Below are 17191 nucleotides of genomic sequence, written 5' to 3'. Positions count from 1 at the left end.
CCAAATACCGTGAAATTGAAAAAAAACCCGATCATCAGTTACAGATTTGTACAATATTGTTGTACGGTATAACAGAAAGTTCGTGTGTTTACCTTGAGCAACTCAAGTACACTGCGCCAACGAATAATTCGAAGGCCCCATTCTAACTGAGCCGTTGGTGAGGCACTATCACTATCAAAAAAATGAAATGAAATAATACAGACCGCAACAAATAGGTTACTTATAATATAACTGCCTGCATGCATAAGCTCCAATGATTCCTGAATAACGTATCAGAATCCTAAAGAGGAATGTTATGGTTGTACCACATTTGCTTACCTGATTGTTTATCATGTAAAGACAGATTTCTCTCGAGAGCTTCCTCTTCAGAGTTTATCGGTCAAATTGTTATACTCTAAACCAAAACTATTAAGACCTCTTTCATCGATGACTGGCCTGGTTTATACGATTAAGAATGCAAGTCAAGCTGGACGTTTAAAAATCAGTTTGAAAACCCCTTTTGTAAAAGTCAATAGAAACTAAGTCAGTGAATTATTTAACGCTGGGAGCAAGAAAGATGCGTGAGAGTGCCTCCAGCTACTCGAGCTTCTTGAGTTTTTTGAGTCAATTTACTTTTATGTTAAACATTCTTAACAGGGTCCTCCACTAAGCTTCATTGTGTGCAAAAATATCATTAGCACGATAACAAAATAAAGCAACCTCGCGCTATTGAATGTGTAGGTTACAATACTTGTTTAAGTGGACAGTGCTGGTACCGACAAAATATTATCAGCAGTCAAATTTAATGATCTTGATCACAGTGATCAGTCATTTTGACATAGACTTCTCAGTTTTCTAGCTTCTCCAAATAACCAACACAAGGAGTATTGCATAAAAGCTAATTAGTTATCATATAAAAGGACCTCTTGTTGCAGCGTTTAGATCATCCCTGTTGAAGGCACTATATAGGCAGGAGTGTCGAAACGTTGGGTCTATGAATTGTAACTTCTTCGGTTACATTCATTCAATCTGTAAACCAGAGTAGCATCAAACCATGTCTGATTGTCCACCTGGTTACCGTGTGAACTTTAATATTTTCTATATTGTGGAAGGTCACAAACTTGCCTACTTTTGATCACGTGATTTCTTATACATATCGAAAAGCTCATTCATCTGAACTTAACATCGTAAGCCTCAGTCGTCTCAGGGTAAAAGCGAGCTATTTCTCAAAAATAGCCAGCTTTTCTCTTCTCTTCTTGTTCTCGGCATGATGTTACCCAAATACAGAGTAGTAAGTGAACTTTTTTAATGAATATTTTCTAGTGAATTTTAAACAAACCTTTACCGTTTCTGGTTAATTATTGTCTGCCACAGTAGTTAAAATGTATATATCTCACGCCCTGTGCAGATCACAGAGCTGCAATGCTCGAAGGGAATTTGTACATTCTACATTACGAATGTCATTTCTTGTTTTCGTAAGAGAAGGTTATAATGTTCTTTTCTATCGACATGTGCAATATCAAACCCGTCCATTCATTTTCGGGCAGCTCTGTTACCTACTTTATTTGACGTGGTACAAAATCAACGGACAATTATCAGCCAATAACCCCATGTTAATATTTGTCCGATTATTTCCGTCGAAAAGCAAGAAAGCCAACGTAAAAAGCCCAACAGTTTCACTTTCTCGACTTAATTACTTTAAAAGGGAGAAAAACGAACTTATTTTGTAGAGTCCACAGGTGTTGGGAATTAAAGGCTGATCTCAAATGCTGCTCTAGAAAGTACAAAAAAGATAACAAAACTTTATTTTATACGCACGATACAAAATTAATGAGAGGGTTATAAAATAAATATCCTCCTTCTAGCTTGCTGGCATGTCGCCTGGTAATGCCCTTGGCCGAGAGATTGTCCTCAATATTTCAAATTTACCCTCAAAGCCTTGCTTCTTGGCCAAAGATTCATTTTTTGGACAATTTCTCGGTCGTGGACATTATCAGCCGACGTACTCGACATAGCCGCCTGCCTCGACAGCCTTCTCGTGTTTTTCCTTTAATAATAAGAGTGTCAATTCTAAGTACCAGTTTCTTCCTCACTCTTAAGGTCGTCAGGCAAGGTACTGGTGAATGTTTGGAGACGAAGGTGCGAAAGACTATAGAGGTCTAGGAATTTATTGGTCATCAACATGCACGAGTAAAACTGCTTGACGCCAGTGCTGTCAGCCGGGGCCATATCAACTTTGATGATCTCACTGGAGATATCAGCTGTGGAACGGACTTATGACGTACACATTACACTTATGATGTCGGATATAGGGGAGAGTGTGGGGTTCCGCTCCCCCACCATCAGGATTTTTTAACTACTTGCCTAAAAGCAAAATTCTTTCAACGACAGGATCGCATATGAGTACTCAGCTTGAAGAAACTAAAGCTTATCATGTAGAGATATTCAGTACTTTGTAAAAACTAAAACAAATACAAAAAGTTGTTTTCTGCATCGAAGTTTGGACTACTCCCTCCCCCTTCCCCCAATATTGAAGATGAGAACCGTGGTAAATCCAGTAGAAGTGAGCGTTCCAAGATCGACGAGAAGAGGCACGATGATGCAGATCAATGAAATTCCGGGAGGTATCAAACTGTAGTAAATCCAGAACACAATTCTTATGGGAGGAGCCCACAATCTCAGAAAGGTTTCATCGATAAAGAAAATTGAAAAAATGAAACTCCTCAAGCTTATTTTATAATTACCAAAATGTCATGATCTCTTCTTACACAGAGCAACATCTCTTTAGTTAGAAAGCTCTACAAGTTTTAATACGAAGTGCGAAAGCTTATGTTACAACAAAATGCATTGGACTGTTCTTTGAATAAAGCGACAGCTTTTTAATTACAAACTGCAAATGGTACTCATAAGAGCGAAAGTAATATTCCGAGGTGCGACAGTAATTTCAAAGAGCGAAGATTATATTACAAAGTGCGACAACTTTTTTATTAAAAAGCGAGGTAAGTGTACTTATAAAGTGCGATAGTTATTGCAAGGGCGATGATTATTGCGACAGGAAGTTAAACAGGTGAAACACATCAACATACTCCAAGACAACGAAACTTTCCTAAACGGGTGAGGAGATCAAATAGTTAAGATGGACCAATCTAGCAACCAAAATAACCCAGCTTTTTTACGAAAGAGGCTTTCGTATTTCAATACGATTATGAACGATGGCTTTTGTCTGACGTACACGTTTCTCACGTGAAACGTTTATTCCATTCATATACGTTAATGAAGTATTATTTTAAACATAAGCTCAAGTTTCACGATACTGAGATAGTCTTGGCTCTCGTGGATTTGAATTTAGATCGATGTAGTGAATTGTATACGGTAATTTTCCTTTGAACTTAACATAAAAAAAATAATGATTAGGGAGATTAAAGTGGGTGTACTGACAGAAGTCACTTAAAAATTACTATTCCGCATAATAGACATAAAATATCAAAAAACAAAATTAAAGTCCTATTTTTAATTTTGCGTGTTATTTTCCCATTCCCGCTCAGCTTTGTAACAGCCCCCCAGCACGCATCAACGCCGACAGGCTAAACAGCGACAAATAGCTTGCTTCAATGTGATCGGATAACAGCCTTCACAAGCGTGAAGTGGAAATACATTTATGTAAACAATCTCCGACGCCCCGAAAAATTTTAAGTCGTTTTCTCTGGCAAAGTGCTTTGGCTTGAGTTTTGATCTTTGGAAAGTTTATTGTTGGCTGGTATTCAGTCAATTTTCGTGAAATTTGATGATAATGAATTATCATGAACCCCAAAAGTGTGTCCCGGATTTTCGATTTTTCCTTATTTCTCGAGATATGGCGACTACATTGGAAACTTTGCTCAAGAGTGCTACTTTCAAGTTTAAAAGATAATAACCCAAAAATAACGAATCGTAAAAATGCAAATCCCGGACACCCTTTCTAAGTTCAAAATTTATGCAGATCACGTTCCGATATAAAAGAAACGTGTTGATTAAAAATGCGTCGTCCTATAAACTTATCTTGTAAAGCGTCGCGGTGTGAGAGAATAAGCTCCCGTTCTGTTCAATGCATATCTCAAATCACTCTTTATTAAGTTTTAAGAAAATGTATTCTTTTACTGGAATAAGGCGCATAATTTTAGGCTATCTCAGTTTGAATGAAAGCGCTAATTTTCCATCTGTGATACTTTAAGCTCAAAGTATCACCTGCTTTAGATATCAAACGTTCACCACTCTTCGATGTCTTTTGCGTTTTTCCCCTTTGTCTTTTTCCGCCTGGCAGTTAAGAGAAAATGGGTTTTTTTCACAAGTGAGTGACATTTTTTCAGTACACAGAACATTTAACTAAGTATTTAATTCATAGAAGAAACAAGAAAGTTCTTGTTAACGGACAAATTGACATATAAGGTTTTGCCTGACTCACGTACAAACTTGGAAATGACAAATTAAGTAAAGAACCACAACCGCTGAACCTGTCATGTGACAGGAAACTTTCCATCAGTTGATCAAACAAAGCGGAACTTGGAAATTTCACCACAAGTATCACTATCTACAAATATCTAACTTCCGCCACGTTACAGCGTCCCTTGTCTTTTACCATTTGGCAGTTCAACATAATACTTTTAAATTTTGTAACGCTCTCAGTGTTTCACAACTCAACCCATCTGTTTCACCTGCTCCTCCTCCTTAGATAATTGCCATATCATGACCCTTAATAAATGCCATACTAGAAAATTATCACTCTGAATAATTACATTTTTTTTTCTTTTTGTTCTTTATTTATCGCTGCTGTTAGCTGACGCAAGGCATTCAGGTGTTAAAAGTTCACTGGCCACTATCATGCTGCTCCTGCCTCTCTTAGTGTCTTTTCCTTTACTGTTTAACTTGATGTTTGCCATGCAAAACAGCGCTCTCTATCGATATCCAACAGGCCGTGCTTCGTTTGGTAAATTCAAGTGCGACCCTTTCTATTTCTTATGGGAAGAGAAACTTACATCGTCCATGGTGGAAGATAAGTTGGACTGTACTTTCCTTTGTGTCGGTGAACCAAAGTGCTATTCGTTCAACATAGCAGTGTATCCTGACTCCAAAGGTCTTTATCTGTGCGAGTTATTGGCCACAGACAAGTACAGAGAGGCTGAAAAGGTTCATGCAAATGCTACCTTCCATCACTGCAGTCCGTTGGTAAGATCTCTTCATATATTTGGTGCTTAACACTATTCGTATTTCTTAAAATAGAAACTGGATGATTCAAGGAATGTTCACTTTGTTTCTAGTCTCCATGTGAAAGCGCTCCTTGTAAGAACGGAGGTGTCTGTGTTCCTGAATATGAAAGGAACTCCTATCATTGTGAATGTAAGCCTGTATTTTGCGGAACTCACTGCGAACGCTACAAATGTGGAGGTATTGAATTTAGTATTTTACTGTTGCATGTGGTAGAACTGGAAGAGTCACATACTGTCATAAACCACTATTCTTGTATGTATATGGTTTACCTCTTTTCAACTTTTGGCTATGAATTCAATTTTAAATCGGTCTATTGTACTTCTCTTCCCCGATAAACATTTCCGTAAAGAGAAAATAAATTTCGTGTTCTTGTCAGGCACTTTATATTAAGATAAATGAAATCTTTTCTTCTAAATTTCTTGTGTTCTTTGTTGCTTTGTTATTTGTTTTTTAGGGAATCGAACTTGCAGTGACATCAAGTACTGCAATCCTGAGGCTAAAAATGGCTCTTATGTCATCGACCCTGATGGAGAGGGCGGAGTGAAACCATTTAAAGTCTTCTGTGACATGACTGACAAGGGCGGGATAGGAGTGACAGTTGTCAGTCACGACAGTGAAAACAGAACACAGGTGGCTGGGTATGAAGAACCTGGTAGTTATTGTCGCAATGTTACTTATGATGAAACCAGTCTAATTCAGCTAGCAAGCTTAACAGCTTCATCTGCTCACTGTGAGCAGTTTATCAAATACGAATGCTATCATTCAATGTTCCTTTTCAATAGTAGCATGTTCGGCTGGTGGGTATCACGTGATGACGAGAAGATGAAGTACTGGGGTGGAGTCAACTCTGTTCCCTATAAATGTGCATGCGGTTTGACTGACACGTGCGCGGACAGCAGTGACGGCTGCAACTGCGATAAGAACGATTTGAATTGGCGAGAGGACAGCGGTTTACTAACAGACAAGTCCAAGCTTCCCGTGATTCAAATGAGATTTGGAGATACCGGTGATGTTGTGCTTTACAATGAATCAGGATATCACACGCTTGGACCACTGGAGTGTTATGGACTCATCTAGAACTCATGAAGGCTGTTGATTAACCATTTAAAAGATAACTTGAACAGTGTACTCTCTCCGTCAGACCTCAATTATAGTTATAATTATTAGTTATATTTACATGTAATATTTTCAGAATCTCAGCAGTGTTGTGTAGTTTTCCATGGTTTCTTTTTAAATAGCGCACGTGGTAGACTCGCTTAAAAAAAAAACATCTTCCTTTTCGAATAGTCACCAGGCATCAGAGTTTACGGATATTGCATAAGGCGAAAAGTAGCTCTGATTTGATTCTCTCCTACATCAGAACTGAAATCATGTAAAGCAACAAAGTAATTTCTGATTCGCGAATAATAAAAATATTGAAACAAATAAAGATGTTTTCCTTCCTGCCTCGAATGTGTAACAAAGAAAAAAATGGAGACCTCATGATGAATTAAAAATTAAAGTTCCAACGCTCTACCCCTGAATCACAGAGACTCTGTGGTAAGCTGAGCCATTACTAACCTCATGTCACACGCAGGAGGCATACTGTAAAGATCAGTTATGCAAATATTTTCACTTCAGGCTTAAAACAGGTGCAAACAAGAAGCAAGGGATTCAATGTTTTCCGTTTACTTTGAGGTCCAACGCTTAACCTCTCTAACAAAAGAATACACTCGTCGATGTCAATGGGAGAACCCATAATCCATCAAATATTTTTGCTCGCGTCCGATTGGTCTAAACGTGACTCGTGACCGAAAATATCCCAGCTACAAGTGGGAATATCCCAGGTAATAACCCACCCATTGATGTTCGTGACTCAATTGGCTTCTGTATGTCATGTGGTACAAAATCACCGGACAATAGTCACGCAATAACCCCCCTATACGTCGATATTTGTCCTCCGTTAATTTCCGTCTAAAAGAAACAAAGCCATAGTCTTTGTCACCTAACAACTCGTTTGGTAGAGTCCAGTGGTAATGACGTTTAAAAGCTGACCTCAAATGCTACTCCAAAAATTACAACAAAGTCAAAAAATTTGCTGTCAACGCGCGTTACGATAATTAATGAGAGGGTTAGAAAATACATACAGCCTCTTTTGGCTTGCTGGTACGTTGGCTGCAAGCTGATAATGTCCACGGTCAAGAGATTCTCCCCAGAATTTCACATTTTCCCTCGAAGCTTCGCTTCTCGGCCTCATATTCGTCCATTAGACAATTTTTCAGCCGCAAACATTACTAGCCTACATACCAGCCGCCTGGAGGGGTTTATTTACCAAATATACCCCGAGTGATGTTCTCCAAATTTCAAACCTCACATCCACAGCGATAAAACTATTGGTTCAAAATTTAATTCAAGATGAGAGGGGGTTTTTCTTGTTACAGAGGAATGAACATGTTTATTTTTTTTATAAAGTTGTACCAGAGGACAATGAAAAGTACCTATCCCACGCAGGAAACAATTAGCTATTCGTAAATATTTTTCTTGGGCGTTGCTCCATTTGACGCAAAATTATGCTCTTCACAACAACAAACAAACAACAAACAATCTGTTCCTCGTAGTTCACCATTTTCCTCGAGCTTCGCTATCGGTAAACTGTTCACATTTCGGGACAGATAATATGTGCGGACAAATATCCGTGCATATTTTTGTGCCAAATGGAGGCTATTGTTTATTTACTCGTTACCACAAAATTGAAAGTTAAACTGAGTAGCTAATTTTATTCACTTAATTACGGTATTGAGCTTAGACTTTCATTTTCTTCTTCAAGTTCCTGCCAAGTAAAAAGGAAAGACAGAATAGACAAGTCACATCAAAGGGCAAGAAGTTCATACCAAGTCCTGAAAACTTTTAATTACTGACAGAAGTGGTTAAGGCTTGCCACAGGAATTTTCAGGTGCTTTAAATTTAAAGGAATGTTTTTTTTCATTGAATTAAGTGATAAAAAGTTCAAACTCCTTGTTTGGAAACTTTTTTTCTGTTGTTGTGAAAAAAAGCTTCAGGAATGCTAGACTCTGGATTGACTCTGAAACTACTCGTCCTCAAAAAGACCCTTTGCTTGACAAATCAGACATATCATTATCTTTGTTTCATAAATGGAGCAAATTCCAGTTCCTCAATTTGCCTTGGGGAAGTTCATCCTTATTCATTACCACCTAATGGGGGGAAGGGGTGAAGGGGGTGCGGGGGGTGGAGGGGTGGAGGGGGGGTTAAGGGGTTGGAAGATTTTGGAATCACATGCTTCTCGGGGGGGGGGTGGGAGGGAGGGGGATCAGTTGTCACTGACAGAGAAAGTCCTCTAACAGTCATATTTTCTGATAGCTCAAGAATTTTTCTTGTTTTTACTCCAAGTGTTCATTAGCTTATTCTGATCATCTATTTCCATTTTATAATACTCAATCAAAATGCCCTCTATATATAGTCAGAGTAACTAACCTTCAGTTGCTTCCGCAACTTCAAAACTTCTATTTCTTGCTTGCAAGTGGCAATCTAATGGCACCATACAAACAGAAGAAAAAATACAATTAACCATCTCTTGCAACAGAGAAAAAAATTAATATGGAATTTTAACAATTAAATGATAAATTACTTGAGCATGGAGACCACAAGTGTATCAAGGAGGGGGGAGGGGGGAGGGGAAGGGGACACAGAAAAATGACCATTCATACAAGCATAACTTACAGTACCAGTACCACTCAATACAAACTCAAGCTAATTGATTAAAATTAGGTACATCTTTTTACCTTGGATTTCACACCATCAACATCTTTTTCAAGTTCCTTTTCCTTTATAAAGTTACAAATATAAGGTCATGTAAATGTTTGTACTGAAGAGTTAAAACAACTAATCTATTTTAAAGCAAACTGCAACAGGGAGAAGACATGACTGAGAAAATCAATCAAACCATCTCAATGAAACCCACCATCTTTACAAATAATACAAATGACATAAAAAGATCTAACAGCTAAATGTATATGCATTTTTTTTACCCTCAAAATTAGTCGTTCATCTTCTATCATGGTGGGAAGGAACCTCTGCAAAAATAACAAGATTTTACATTCACCTCAATGACCAGTTAATAGCCAATACGCAATTTAGGGAAATTATACGTTCTTTGTTTTTGCTTTACAACAGTCTTTGATTGCTCCAGGGAGCTTGCACACCACAAACATCAAATTGGATCCAAAACTAAAAACAATCACAACTTGGTTACTCATGTTTTTCTGCCCTTCACACAGTTTGCTTTTTTTTCTTTATGCTCATGTTGGCTCCTATTGAAATTTCTTCCACTCAAATTTGTTGCTGTGATTTCTATGGTTTTGGTTTAATTTATATTGATGCTGATATTTTTTCCCTTCATGAATTACCAAATGTCCTCTTGCACATTAGCTTATTGTGTGTTTTGCTGTCACTTACTGTTTTTTTTTTGCCTCTAACCTTCTCAAAGTCTTTTAACCTTTCCTCCTTTTCTTTAATACTTCTTAGCAAGACCTGCTTCTCTTTAGGCCAGTCCTCAATTTTGACTGACATCTTCTAGGAAATGGGTTGCGTGGTATCGCAACTCAGGATTACAGCTTCATACCTATGAAGCAAAGACTGAATAACCACCTAAACCATCACCAGCCTGCATGAATATTGTTACCAGCTAAAAGACTGGTACTAACAATGTGGTTGAAACAGGGCACAGGAGACCAGGTGATAGTCCAGGCTTCTCAACACCCAGCCAAGTCATTGTGTTGTGTTCTTATGCAAGTTAACAATCTAATTTGTGATCATGTTTAACAGTTACAAACCATTGTATGGGGTTGGATGGAAGTCCCGCAAAATGGATCAAGTCATGGCTTCCTAGTACACTTCTAAAGCTGTTGCCTGCGGTGAAAAATCTGCCATCGTTTTACAAAACTCATACATGCTTCTAATTCGTCGAAATACATCTTTGATGTAATTTTCATGATGACACAATTTGTTAACCAAAGCAAAGGGGAGACGACCAAGCTGGAAGTTTGTCTGCTAAGAAAATCTTAAATTAAAGATTCAAAAGACTTTATAGTTGCAAACTTTCACCCCTTTTGGGGTCCAATAAAATATGCTAAATCTGAAAATGATTGTAAGAGTAGTATTAGCACTTGAATTCGAAGCCTAAAGTAGATATTCATCTTTGTTACAATTTTTCTTTTTCCCTCTGTTTGAATTTTGCAAGTGATTAAATTATTTGTCTGAGACATTTCATCGGACAGACCTTGATGACCTCTCGTCGGCGCCTTCTACATTTTAATATATGCACGCGAATTCTCAATACCACTAAACAACAAAATGTTATGTATTATGTTAAGGATTTAAAGTTGTGTGACCATTACAGTCCCTTTCAGGATAAATTATATTAACACTCACTGTCGCCTTCTCTCCCCCTACCCATGGAGCCTAAAAACGTTATCAATCGTTTTATTCTTCAACTAATGGCCCACTCTTTAAATGGTAATTTAGTGTTAACAACTGGGTTGAGAACGTAAATTAGCCACCGTTAAGAGTAAAAAAGCTGATGTTTCGAGCGTTAGCCCTTCGTCAATCGCTCTGACGAAGGGCTAACGCTCGAAAAGTCAGCTTTTTTACTCTTTACGGTGGCTAATGTACGTTTTCAACACAGTTGTTAATACTAAATTACCTGCTATACTCTCCCACCTACGCAGCACCACAGTTTCTTTAGAAACTTACCCCTTTATTCACTCATAAAATGCTCTGAAATACCCTTGAAGTCGGTCCTGTTTTAATTCATCAGAATCTGGCGACGCAAAGCAATGAAATGATCAGAAAATACGATCACAGGGAAATCATGATTCTTTTAAGCCATCATGTAAATAAAGTTTCCTCGATATCTTTTTACTTTATGATCATTTCCGGTGAAGTTTGAATATATATTGATAACGAAGCAACAAAGTGCATGTTGCTGCCACCGTTTTGTTTCAATATAGCGCTTTGCATAAACTGTTGAGCAAAAAGTCTAAGCCTATTGATTTACGAGAGTATTCTGTTGAACTAACCATACATTTTTTGGCGACGATATTTACTTAGGTGTTCAAATAAAAATTGCATTTTTTTTTCAGTTTATACAGTTTCTCCTCTCGATTAACTTAATTTCAAATATAAAGCGCATTCGGAATGAGAGATAAAAGAAAGGCATAAAAATATAATATCATAGCATCAACTTTTCTAAACATGATACACAACGTGTCAAAATATCTGAATATTCGCCAAAGTCATGACGCCTTCTCCTTTATTGTATAACAGTGGATTGAATTAATTAGTGTTTCTGCAAGCCGGAGGCATTCCGCATTTTGACGCTTAAACAAGTTTAAGCGCAATTAAATAATACCAGAGGTTGCAAAGATCTTCCGACGATCTTTTGGTATATTGACTGAAGTTAAATAATTTTTTCGGTTCCTGATTGGTATCCTTCTAAACAGCTATCGCTGGTAAAACCCCCATTGTTCGTTCTCTCCAATGTATTTCCTGCCGACAAGGTGTCTTTTGCTGTTATTATAGTGCACTAACAGACCGTTGTTTTGCATCTCAGGCCTACATAAGGCGGAGAATATATTTTTATTCCAGTCGAGCAGAACAGGTGTAATTCAACGCTGTTTGCAGGCTTTTTTCAAAGTGCACCTGAAGTTATCCTAAGCGAGTCATCTGACCATTTCTCTTAAGTGAAATGTTATTCTTGGCTAGTTCTGTAACATGTTCGATAAACAACCTTCGCAAATGTAAGTTTACTTATTTGGATATCTTTTTTGAAACTTTTACCGGAAATATTTTTATGAGTAACTCTGCAATGTTTATATTTAAAAACAGTATAGTGTTTAATTGAAAATGCTAATAAACAGAGATGAAACGACTGACTTTTTTTGCAAATAAAATACATTATCGAGGCTCGCGCGTTTTCCGATCTTCACATGTCAGACAGACATGACGTAGATGAATTTAAGAGGAAAACAACTTTAGCTTCTTGTAGTTGGTACCAAGTTATTACAGAAATATGAATAGTTAATAGTATTTAAACCTATTTGTATAGAAGGCATCAATAGACATCGTTTCCTCAGTAAAAAAGAAAAAAACAGTTTGAAAGCAATTCTTGTAAAAAACGCTTCCTAAGAGAAAAGTGTCTTGGCATGATAAAAATAATAAAATATTAAATAAACAGCTGCTCCGCCTAAAAAGAAGAAACTTGTGGTCGGTGCCAATTTATGATCTCAATTTATTTCATTTATTGTTATCCTGGTGCGAGCCAAAACATAACTTCCTAAAGCAAACCTGCTAACAGGGACATGTGAAGGAGTAAGTAGAAACTTATTTTCAAGTTTGTTGTAGAGTAGGGAGCAGAGTACCAAAAATCCCTTTAAAATTAAGAAAAGATTGGTTCAAACCCATATAATAAATCATTAGCATGGTCAGAGTTAATAGATATTGAAATGAATATTTAAAACTTTTGAAACCCGTTGTATAGAAGGTATTAATTGACATCGTCCCCTCAATAGAAAAAAAAACAGTTTGAAAGCAATTCTTGTTAAAAAAAAAAAAGCTAAAAAATATCATGCAGGTTTGTCAAGGAGAGTTTTATTTAAGATGACTTTTTAAAACTTACTGTCCCACCTCTACTTCCCCTATAGTAGAAGTGTATCCCACCCATGGCACCTGCTTCATAGATGTGGCTACTAATTCTTAATTACCGACAGGCAATTATAAAGGACCTGTTTTTCATTTGCATATAAGTCTTCGGTGTCATACATCAGCTCATTCCCGTGGTGAGAGTTCATCGGCTACTGTCATGCTGCTTCTGCCACTCTTGTTGTTTTTTCCTTCTTTGTTAGGATTGTTGTTTGCCACACAAAACAGCGCTCTCTATCGATATCCAACAGGCCGTGCTTCGTTTGGTAAATTCAAGTGCGACCCTTTCTATTTCTTATGGGAAGAGAAACTTACATCGTCCATGGTGGAAGATAAGTTGGACTGCACTTTCCTTTGTGTCGGTGAACCAAAGTGCTATTCGTTCAACATAGCAGTGTATCCTGACTCCAAAGGTCTTTATCTGTGTGAGTTATTGGCCACAGACAAGTACAGAGAGGCTGAAAAGGTTCATGCAAATGCTACCTTCCATCACTGCAGTCCGTTGGTAAGATCTCTTCATATATTTGGTGCTTAACACTATTCGTATTTCTTAAAATAGAAACTGGAGGATTCATGGAATGTTCACTTTGTTTCTAGTCTCCATGTGAAAGCGCTCCTTGTAAGAACGGAGGTGTCTGTGTTCCTGAATATGAAAGGAACTCCTATCATTGTGAATGTAAGCCTGTATTTTGCGGAACTCACTGCAAACGCTACAAATGTGAAGGTATTGAATTTAGTCTTTTACTGTTGCATGTGGTAGAACTGGAAGAGTCACATACTGTCATAAACTACTATTCTTGTATGTATATGGTTTACATCTTTTCAACTTTTGCCTATAAATCAATTTAAATCGGTCTATTGTACTTCTTTTCCCCGATAAACATTCCCCAAGTATATTTCCCGTAAAGAGAAAATAAATTTCGTGTACATGTCAGGCACTTTATATTAAGATAAATGAAATCTTTTATTTCTAAATTTATTGTGTTCTTTGTTGCTTTGTTATTTGTTTTTCAGGAAATCGAACTTGCAGTGACATCAAATACTGCAATCCTGAGGCTAAAAATGGCTCTTATGTCATCGACCCTGATGGAGAGGGCGGGGTGAAACCATTTAAAGTCTTCTGTGACATGACTGACAAGGGCGGGATAGGAGTGACAGTTATCAGTCACGACAGTGAAAACAGAACACTGGTGGCTGGGTTTGAAGCCCCTGGTAGTTATTGGCGTGATGTTACTTATGATGAAACCAGTCTAATTCAGCTAGCAAGCTTAACAGCTTCATCTTCTCACTGTGAGCAGTTTATTAAATACGAGTGCTATCATTCAATGCTCCTTCTCAATGGTAACATGTTCGGCTGGTGGGTATCGCGTGATGACGAGAAGATGAAGTACTGGGGTGGAGTCAACTCTGTTCCCTTTAAATGTGCATGCGGTTTGACAGACACGTGCGCGGACAGCAGTTACGGCTGCAACTGCGATAAGAACGATATGAATTGGCGAGAGGACAGCGGTTTACTAACAGACAAGTTCAAGCTTCCCGTGATTCAAATGAGATTTGGAGATACCGGTCATGTTGTGCGTTACAATGAATCAGGATATCACACGCTTGGACCACTGGAGTGTTATGGACTCATCTAGAACTCATGAAGACTGTTGATTAACCATTTAAAAGATAACTTGAACAGTCACGGTACTCTCTCCGTCAGACCTCAATTATAGTTATAATTATTAGTTATATTTACATGTAATATTTTCAGAATCTCAGCAGTGTTGTGTAGTTTTCCATGATTTCTTTTTAAATAGCGCATGTGGTAGACTTTTTCAAAAAGGCAGCCAATATTGTTAAGATCAAACTTGAATCGCTTAAAGAAACATCTTCCTTTTCGAATAGTCACCAGGCATCAGAGTTTACGGCTATTGCATAAGGCGAAAAGTAGCTCTGATTTGATTCTCTTCCTATATCAGAACTGAAGTCATGTAAAGCAGCAAAGTAATTTCTGATTCGCGAATAATAAAAATATTGAAACAAAGAAAGATGTTTTCCTTCCTGCCTCGAATGTGTAACAAAGAAAAAAATGGAGACCTCATGATGAATTAAAAATTAAAGTTCCAACGCTCTACCCCTGAATCACAGAGACTCTGTGGTAAGCTGAGCCATTACTAACCTCATGTCACACGCAGGAGGCATACTGTAAAGATCAGTTATGCAAATATTTTCACTTCAGGCTTAAAACAGGTGCAAACAAGAAGCAAGGGATTCAATGTTTTTCGTTTACTTTGAGGTCCAACGCTTAACCTCTCTAACAAAAGAATACACTCGTCGATGTCAATGGGAGAACCCATAATCCATCAAATATTTTTGCTCGCGTCAGTAGTATAGCGCGTCTGACTAGCAATTCCCGCGCGGCCTGGGTCCGAGTTTGAGTAATAATTTATTCATGCCATGTAGGTACACGTGTTAGGGTTATTAGATAATTATATTCATGACGTGTAGGTACACGAGGGTAAAAATTGATTATTTAATGAGCGAGTGTCCATGTCGGCCATCTTTGTTAATAGAGATAAGGGTCGGTTTGATTTATATATGGAACGGTAGCGTAAAATTCATCCATGTGGGATACCTATTTGTGTGATGCGCATGTGCACTCTTCTGATTAAAAATGTACGCATGCGCAATGCTTTAAAGCCAGTCCCTATGTGGTATGAATGTCACGAAATGTCCTATGGCTGGTACTTATGTGGTGTAAGACGTCACAAAATGTTACGTGTGACGTCATCTGCCCAGACTTGCCCACCCAAGCTAAATCCCAAGAGAACATACGGTCTAAACTTAGGACTTGCTCAAGAGTTGTCTAGTATTGCTTAAGACTGTCCGAATCTCTAGGGGTTAGGATTTATTATTTAAAGTGAAGTCGTAAGTAGATGGAGTCATAAACATGCCTGTTTTTCAATATCCCTACGATTTTACGTGTGCATGCAAAACATGTAAATCGTGTATCAAATATAAAGAAATTATGGAAGAAGCGGCATGGAATGTCAAGATTAGGAACATAAGAAAAGCGTATGTAGAGAAACGTATGGAAGAGAATACAAAAAGATTACGAAATGTAAGTCTAAAAGATTCAGCCCAAACTTGCCCAATCTCCCAAGAGGGACCTGTCAATCAAGATCATATATTTTCCTTATAAAAGTGGAGTCGTTGTAGCAGTCAAATCACATTTCTTACTCCCAGAGTGTAAAGCAAGCATCAAGAAAGCAAGATGGAAGATAACAAGACTAAGAAGACATCAAAGAGGGTTCACCCTTATGCCAAGAAAGAGACTTTGAAGAATAAGAAAGAATGGGCTAAGAACAAGTTGAAAGGTAGTCTCGTTATAGATGCACTGCCTATGAAGAACCCAGACTTTGTTGCTAAAGATGTGAAACTACCCAAGTTCGAGGTGGATTATATGAAACCAGAAGTCAAGTCATCTAAGCAAACATCTCCCCTGAAAGAGTTGAACCAGCTGGTGGAAAGTGTTCAGAATGACCCATCAACCCTGGAGAAGACTGAAGTAATGGAAGAAGGAGAAATCGTACCTGGCGTAGAAGGTACAGGTACGTTTCATTATTCTTCTCTGCAAGAATTGTTGGACAGTGTGGAAGTCAGTTATCCATGTCCGATTCACCAGACCATGATGGACGTATTGAAATCTAAAAAAGAAGATTGTGACGATGTATTCCTACGTTGCTCGTCCGCCCGTTGCCCAGTATTTTGTAATCTCAGTGATTACAACCGTTATTACTATGAATGTCAAAGACAGGGTCACCCCTGGTTCACCCTGGACAGAATCGACAAGATGGTGTGCGAATGTGGAATGACTCCCACATTGTCTTTGACTCAATCAGAAACAAATTATGGCAAAATGTATTTGCGATGCAGTCGACATAACTGTGATCTTTTTACCTGGTGGCGATTTAAACCCAACAAGAGGTCAGTGCAAATTCTTACGGATGGATGTGAATGATTCATTTCAGGACTAGATGTCAAGATGACATTTGCTGATTTATTAGAAGCCCTTTTTCCTTTACCTCAAAGAAAGTAATAAGAGTCAAATGTATTAATTTTTTAGGCATAGTGTTCATTCAAACTTTTCTTTCACCAGATGTAAAAATACACATGTTTTTTAGTTGTAATTCCAAGTTTTGTTAGTTTTTTGTAGATGGGATAAGTACAGACCATCTTGAAATCGCACGGTTGATGGGTAGAAACACAAAGCTAGATACATTGTCTA

General features: G+C 37.8%; 3 protein-coding genes across 5 annotated transcripts; 2 read left to right on the top strand and 1 right to left on the bottom strand.

Annotated features, from left to right (window-relative positions):
* The first annotated feature begins 4257 nt into the window (after positions 1-4257).
* LOC131781990 (neurexin-4-like) lies at positions 4258-6619 on the top strand. Its single transcript, XM_066163108.1, has 4 exons — positions 4258-4306; positions 4793-5181; positions 5274-5400; positions 5678-6619. Exons 2-4 carry the CDS (start codon positions 4837-4839, stop codon positions 6298-6300), a joined length of 1095 nt encoding a protein of 364 aa, XP_066019205.1. The 5' UTR covers positions 4258-4306; positions 4793-4836; the 3' UTR covers positions 6301-6619.
* Positions 6620-7593: 974 nt separating this feature from the next.
* LOC136279417 (chromosome partition protein Smc-like) lies at positions 7594-9851 on the bottom strand. Its single transcript, XM_066163115.1, has 5 exons — positions 9697-9851; positions 9249-9293; positions 9003-9044; positions 8695-8748; positions 7594-8032 (listed from the first exon to the last, which is right to left on the bottom strand). The coding sequence occupies exons 1-5, from the start codon at positions 9787-9789 to the stop codon at positions 7991-7993; spliced, it is 276 nt and encodes a 91-aa protein (XP_066019212.1). The 5' UTR covers positions 9790-9851; the 3' UTR covers positions 7594-7990.
* A 1777-nt stretch (positions 9852-11628) lies between these two features.
* LOC131791818 (contactin-associated protein-like 2) lies at positions 11629-14919 on the top strand. Of its 3 annotated transcripts, XM_066163998.1 has the most exons (5): positions 11629-11729; positions 11831-12017; positions 13170-13423; positions 13516-13642; positions 13933-14919. In XM_066163998.1, the coding sequence occupies exons 2-5, from the start codon at positions 11966-11968 to the stop codon at positions 14553-14555; spliced, it is 1056 nt and encodes a 351-aa protein (XP_066020095.1). In that variant the 5' UTR covers positions 11629-11729; positions 11831-11965; the 3' UTR covers positions 14556-14919. The 3 variants fall into 3 exon arrangements, with proteins under 3 accessions (XP_066020095.1, XP_066020096.1, XP_066020094.1); XM_066163999.1 differs by lacking the exons at positions 11629-11729; positions 11831-12017 and adding an exon at positions 12493-12588; XM_066163997.1 differs by lacking the exons at positions 11629-11729; positions 11831-12017 and having other exon boundaries at positions 13063-13423.
* Positions 14920-17191: the final 2272 nt, after the last annotated feature.

Source organism: Pocillopora verrucosa, chromosome 3, assembly GCF_036669915.1.
Source record: "Pocillopora verrucosa isolate sample1 chromosome 3, ASM3666991v2, whole genome shotgun sequence".
NCBI lineage: Eukaryota > Metazoa > Cnidaria > Anthozoa > Scleractinia > Pocilloporidae > Pocillopora > Pocillopora verrucosa.
This window is presented reverse-complemented; position numbering and strand designations above follow the sequence as displayed.